The sequence below is a fragment of the Lygodium microphyllum genome, chromosome 15 (genome assembly GCF_053477565.2).
Source record: "Lygodium microphyllum isolate KBCC chromosome 15, Lygodium_microphyllum_v1.1.10, whole genome shotgun sequence".
Classification (NCBI taxonomy): Eukaryota; Viridiplantae; Streptophyta; class Polypodiopsida; order Schizaeales; family Lygodiaceae; genus Lygodium; species Lygodium microphyllum.
The window spans coordinates 104,434,549-104,441,086 of record NC_141149.1 but is presented as its reverse complement, the minus strand read 5'-3'; the positions used below and the strand labels follow the sequence as shown (position 1 = coordinate 104,441,086).

General features: G+C 43.0%; 1 protein-coding gene across 1 annotated transcript; it reads left to right on the top strand.

The window, feature by feature from the left end:
• Positions 1–1,765: 1,765 nt before the first annotated feature.
• LOC148024855 (uncharacterized) lies at positions 1,766–5,502 on the top strand. The gene is made up of 7 exons (XM_087694518.1): positions 1,766–3,358; positions 3,812–4,051; positions 4,131–4,178; positions 4,302–4,442; positions 4,543–4,698; positions 4,797–5,018; positions 5,106–5,502. Exons 1-7 carry the CDS (start codon positions 2,627–2,629, stop codon positions 5,169–5,171), a joined length of 1,605 nt encoding a protein of 534 aa, XP_087550644.1. The 5' UTR covers positions 1,766–2,626; the 3' UTR covers positions 5,172–5,502.
• The last annotated feature ends 1,036 nt before the right edge of the window (positions 5,503–6,538 follow it).

Sequence of the window (6,538 nt, the reverse complement as noted above, 5' to 3'; positions counted from 1 at the left end):
AGTTCCGATCACCCTTAGTCTTGAGTTTACAAAGAGATGTTCAATGGCCTTTCTCGAAATAAAACACTATCAGGGCCTTCGAAAATTCATCAATTAGAACAAATGGAGCTTTGCCATGTGAAGCGACATTATTTCTTCACATAAATCCCAATAGGCCCACAAGCATCATAGAAGCATGACATATTGAAAGAACTATTCATTTACACCGTGATTTACATTTTAGCATTTGCAAAGAAAAATAGAATTTTAATGCAAAATGTAATGGAAGGCATTGCAAGTACAAATGCATTTGATATCCGATTGAATGGAAGCCTTCCTCACAATTAAACAATTTGGGAAAAACCATAGTGACTTTGAGTTGTGGATTATGTACTGTTCACATTTAGAATTTTTAAACAAATAGATTGCAAGCGCTTGCCATGAATCAAACCATATGATTTTAAGCTTACACACATGGAAAGAGTACGAGAAAAATGTGTAGTTAATCCCTAAATCCTTGCTCGAGATCATCCTACATGTGGTGCAGCCACGTACCACATGGATGTGCCACATCTACGTTTGTGTTTGCCGATCTATTAAATGAAAGCACATACATATTACCATTTGTGAAGATGTTCTGAAAGATCAATAATGGAATTATTAACCGTATTGTTGTACTCATTCAAATGAAAGGTACAATAAAGATGTTCCATTTCCCTAGCTAGGGAGCATATATAGTTGTCATAGAATAATAGTTGAGACAAGCCTTGATGCAAGACTTCCATTGCATAAATGAATAACACATGCAACCCCCACAAGTAGGGAGAAGAGGGAAGAAAGAATCGCACACAATTGACCATGACCCACATAAACAACATTAGTGGTGGAAGATTTGCATACCTAGTTCATGTTGTAGAGGAGGAGCAATCACGAAAAGATGTAGATGAAGGCACAACACATGAAAGAGCCACCATAGTAGAGCATTGTTGGATGATGAAGACGAACATGTAGCACAGGACCAAGCCACCACACCAATGTATAGAACATGATAGAGTCATCGTAGTGGAATTGCTGTTGGAGGATGAAGAGGAACGTGCAATAGAGAATAGAGCTACCACAACAATGTCATACAACACAGGATAGAGCCACCGCAACAAGTCATTTCTAGAGGAAGAAAACTGAAAAGAAGAGACAAGGGGGAGGAGGAGATGTCACAGTGGTCAAGAAAGCCGTTAATCTAATAGGGTTTCACTACTACTTGTCTGCCATGTGGTTGGAACATGCTAAGTCCCACCATTTTTGGAAGGGCTTGCATGACCGTGCCGAGCCCGTTTTTTCGTGTTGGCAAGTCAAAGTATCATGGCCACACCTATGCAATATGGACTATGATGACGGCTCTTATAAAAAGCCTAGTAAGTTGTGGTGTGGCATTACTGGAGGGTGTGCCATGTAGCCTCACGCTAGACTTCAAAGTTTGCGTGGAAATGACTCATGAGCATCCAGTAAACGACGAGTTTTATGATGATGAACTTCTTGCATTGCTGAGAAGTTGTAGCTTTCCATAAATGCACAGCATGCCGCACGACTTTTCCCGCCGCAATGGGTTCAAATTCGAAAAGGAGATGATTGGGGGCCCACGGCAGTGTGTGTTGGGGGGGGCACTCAGCACTGGGCAGAGGCTGCAATTTTGCTGGTCAAAAGCGAGAGAGCGAGCAGGTAAACGGATACTTCTGCTGCTTTCCTTTTCACCTCGATTTCCTCCTCGAGTCCCGAATCATAATCTCAATGAATATGAGAGAGAGAGAGAGAGAGAGAGAGAGAGAGAGAGAGAGAGAGAGAGTGAGGGAGGGGGGCACTGAGGCCCTCCATCGTCCATGCTTTCACGAATCTCAGGAGTCACGATGTTTGATGTTTGTTGTGGTCGTGACTCGTGACTCCTTTGTTGATACACAAGTCCGTTCATTAGTCTCCACAGTCCACTCTTCCATAATCCATTCGTGAAGGGTGAAAATGGTACTCATCATCATCACCACCACCGCCTGGGTCCCCCTTCTGCTTCCCCTACCAAATCTTTAATCCAGCTTTTGTTTGGTTTTGCACGACCCGAAGGGAATTTCTTTGACAGTTTAAGGATCCTTGCCTGATTTGAACAAAAGCTGACGAGGAATTTGGAAGACGGAGGAGGGAGAAGCAGCACAAAGAAGAGAGAAGGTTCTCAGAATCTTAAGTATCTTCTTTTCTCGCTTTTCCTGTTGTGGATATGGTGTCCATAATCAGGCAGTAATGGGAGGGCATTTTGTTGACGCTGGCCACGATGCGGGCCGTTGCAGGCGCAACAGAAGACAGAGGAGAGAGCGTCTGTGAAAAGCTGCGCGTTGGATAAGCAAAAGGAGCATGCCGGCCCTGCTTGCGTTTTTGAAATGCTTCTAAGTTCTATCCATGGTGTACCTTGAAAAGCCCTAGCAGCAGGCAGGCATATGAGAGAGAGAGAGAGAGAGAGAGAGAGAGAGAGAGAGAGAGAGGTCTCCTCTCTCGTGCTGCTGCCTACCATTAGAGAATGACTCCGCCTGCAGCTCTCTTCTGGCTTGTTACTCCGCTCCATAGTCCATCCCTCTTTGCCATGTAATGTATTTAGCACTCATTTGCGATGCCTTCCGGTAGAGAGAGCTCCTCTGAGCATCCACGTCCAGGAACCACAACTGGTTGTGTGCCTCCGAAGTTCTCAGACCTGAACATTACTGCATCAAAGAAGACCACGGGGCCTTCTTCCGTCAAGCAGCTCGTCCGCAGTTTGAGTGACCGCTATGGATCCCCTCTGTCCAGAAAGAAGAACAGTACCAGCGGCAACACTGGCCGCACTTCAAGCACGACACCTGCAATGAAGATGATGAAAACCACTGACGCCACTAGCGTGCTGCCACTGAGACCTTCTCTCGCCTCTACCAAGCGTCAGGTTTCAGCCAAGGGTAGCACTCAACCGACTACAGCTGTAAAAGAAGACAATAATGCAGCAGATAAGCTCATTGATTCTCAAATGCAGGGATCACTGCGAGCGAACTCACAAGCTACTTCCCCGTTGTCATCCATGAGAGCTTCCTCTGCGAGCGTGCATCAACTTAAAGGTCGTAATCCTGTTGTGGCTCCCTCTCCTCCTATGGCCACTGGTTTCTCCAAGGAAAAGAGACCGAGCTCGGCTCCAAAACATTTTCTCAGGGAGAGTGCTGCGCAGGAGGAACAACTCCCAGATGGAGTTCCGTTTGCGCTGGATAGACATTCCCATGGATTGGACTGTAGGCTCTCGCATTTTCTCGCCACGGACAATGAACGAAAGCCTGACTTACGACAGCTTGAAGCACTGTTCAAGTTCAAAGACGAAGAGGTGAGGAACCATTTACTCTTGATATGCTTAGTTCACCTGTTCCTTCTCTATAAGTCGTGTTAAGTGAGGATATTCGTGACTGTACATCCTTCTCATGCTAGACATGGCCACATTTTGAACAAATATGCTGCGTGCACTCCATGATTGCTCCCAAAGTGCAGTTTTCTTTGCCATTGTCGTGTTAAGTGCAAAATCCGTCACTCTACGTTCTTCTCATGCTAGACGTGGCCGCATATTCCTAAGCTGATGCTCGAACAATTACGCTGTTTACACTCCCTGGTTTCAGGCAAAGTGCAGCTTTGTCCTGCTCCTATCATGTGAAGTGCAAATATCCTTGACTCTACATGCCTTTATGCTAGACATGGTTGCACCTAAGCTGGTGTCATCAAACACATAAACTGTATATGCTCCCTGGTTTCTGATAAACCGCAGCTTTGTCCTGTTCCTATACAGCTTGATGGACTTCGGGCAACGGGATTGATGCTGAAGGAATTGTGCATGAGGCAAGAGGAAGAAATCAAGCTTCTCAAGGCTGCCTTTCAGCCAACACTCAAGGAAGTGGCTCTTCTTCGCCAAGCCTGGGAGAAACACGAGAAGGATTTAGCACAAGCTCGAAGCACTTTCCCAGCTCTTCAAGAGCAAGTTTCGGCTTTGGCCGAGCAAATGAAATGCCTAGCAAAAGACGTCGCTGAGGTGCGGATGTTGTGAAGCTAAGGCTCTTGTCCCTTTTCCGCTTTGCATTCGTCACAAACAAGCATTCTTTTGCGTGCAGATGAAAGATTGCAAACAGATGCCGTCCCGAGTAGAAAGGTTATACCAGGTTCTTCTCTCGACTACTATCAATCATATCCCGATAGCTAAATGAGCCCACTATAAGGTTTCTTCTACGAAGATTACTTTTGATTTCTCTGAGCTCTGTTTACTGTCTTCAATGCCATTTCAGCAACCTCAGCCTATGGAAGTGGCTAGCAGCAGATGTTCTCTCAGCACTACAGCAATGGAAGCACCGTCTCCTGACACTTCAGACGGATATCCTAGTGCTCAGCTCACAGGAAGTGGTGCAGAAGAGAAGCTCTCTATCGTGGTAATCTCCTGAGCCTCATTTGTATTATAGTTTATCTCGATTCTGCATTACCTGTGCGTTGAGCTAGTCATATTATCTTTCATTTTTTTCAACGTTGCAGGATAGGAATTATGAGGCAGCCAGTAGTAGCTGTTCAGGAAACAATTTGACAATGGATGATCAGTCAGAAATCACTCCTGCAGAAAACAGGGCTTTACATGGAAAGCATAGAAGGGGTTTCAGTGCCGTTCTGTCGACGGACCAGACGTTGAAGGGGGTATGTTTCAGTATGAAAGATTCCATATATGATATTTCTCAACCCTACAACAGGGATTCATGACAATTTAACTGATCAAGTTCATCTTTATTTTGAAGAGTGGAAAGTGTGGCAGGTTTATGACAGATAAGGAGCTGAGTGACACTCTTGAAGCGCTCAACACTATGGCTGACAAAGAACAAGCCATGCTACAAGATAGATGTGTGAATGCCATCAAAGATCTAAGGTCATCCTCGTCCAGATTTGCAAGCTTAGAACCTCTAAAGTCTATCCTCACTTGGACAAGCCCCTACTGCTACAGAGATAACATGGAGAACGAGGTGAGATCCTTTTGGCATGTGTGTGCAACGTCCTTTACTCAGCCCTGTTTCTCTTCCCAGCTTGCTTATGTTCTTTCATTTATGCAGGGGGTCCATGTACCGGTAAAGCTGGGAAAGATGGGTGCCGAAATGTGGAGTTTGAGGCCCACTTGAGAGAGCAAACGGTCATAAATCATGACTGTTTTGGTTTCATTTGCTCTTAGCATTTCCTGTAATATGATACTGTCACCTGTCCTTCCCAAATTGTTAAACAGTCCAAGACATGGGCGACTCACCTGTTAAGCGAAAAGTTATAAGAGCGACATCTGCATCTCTAAGAACGAAGAAAAGGCCGACTGGTTAGAATCGGAGCATTTACTTTGAAAGATTCATTCTGGGTCTCACAGAAGGTGAGAGCTGGACTTGGTAGGATGGTATTATGCCTAGCTCTTACTAGGCTTTGTGGAAGTCTTCAATTTGTCATGTAAAGCTTTCAATGGAAAATCTCAGATAATTACATTATCATTATCAATATAGATAACTACAGCCCCTCGTGTAGGGGACATAGAAACATGAAATGGGAAACGGGAATGGGGATGGTGATGGGGACTGCAAACCTAGGGAATGGAGACGTGGGAACCCGAACAACATTTAAAAAATTAAAATTCATTAAATTTTTTTAATATTTCACTCATAATCCATGTGGAGTGTTAATACCAAGGTATATAATCCACAAGGACAAATCATTTTAAGTTTTAACTTTAAAGATATCATGCATCATTCTAAAACTACTCATTAGAAATTGAATTACAACTTATAAGGCTCAAGAGATAAACTATTCAATTATAAAATGCATAAGACATGCCATAAATAATAAAACAATGAATAAAAGTTTAAAGTCTAAGTTGAAAGAACATGCCCATGGTCCCAAAAATGAAATCTAATCTATGAAAGAATATGCTTAATTTTTCAAAAAAGACTACAAATATAAAGTCTAATCTTTAGATTGAAGCAAAATGCGGCATGTTAAAATAACCCAAAGGGCAACTTAAGATTGTAAGTACAAATAGAATGTCATCATGGCACAATGGCCCAAGTGTCACATTATCATCAATAATCATAGTATCATATACATAATATAATGTACATGTGTCATGTATCATTAGATTCATGAGCAAACTAAATCAATTATCGTCATGATCTGAGGTTGCTTTAGCTAATCTTGAAGCGCTAGCCTCATCATCTTGTGTACTATGAGTTGTTGCATCTCTCTTAACATTAGCTTGTATCTCCTTTTCTTGTTGCATCTTTTACTTTGTGAATGGATCGAGCTTTGTTGTCATACTATTATATTGCATTTTTATTTTTAAATTAGCATTAACAAATATTAGATCGTTTGCTCTCTCCACACCAAGACGAATCCTCTTCTTTGAATCAATGTGAGTGTACGTACTTCACAATTGCTCCAAACGACAGGAGCTAATTGATTGACTCAAAATATGAATGGCTAGTTGTTGCAACTCAAAACCATTTGAATCATA

Bases quoted from the DNA above. Each gene is read 5' to 3' on its own strand.
- LOC148024855 (XM_087694518.1), top strand. From the start codon at position 2,627: ATGCCTTCCGGTAGAGAGAGCTCCTCTGAGCATCCACGTCCAGGAACC. The intron at 3,359-3,811 runs GTGAGGAACCAT...GTTCCTATACAG, and splicing joins TCAAGTTCAAAGACGAAGAG to CTTGATGGACTTCGGGCAAC. The intron at 4,443-4,542 runs GTAATCTCCTGA...TCAACGTTGCAG, and splicing joins AAGAGAAGCTCTCTATCGTG to GATAGGAATTATGAGGCAGC.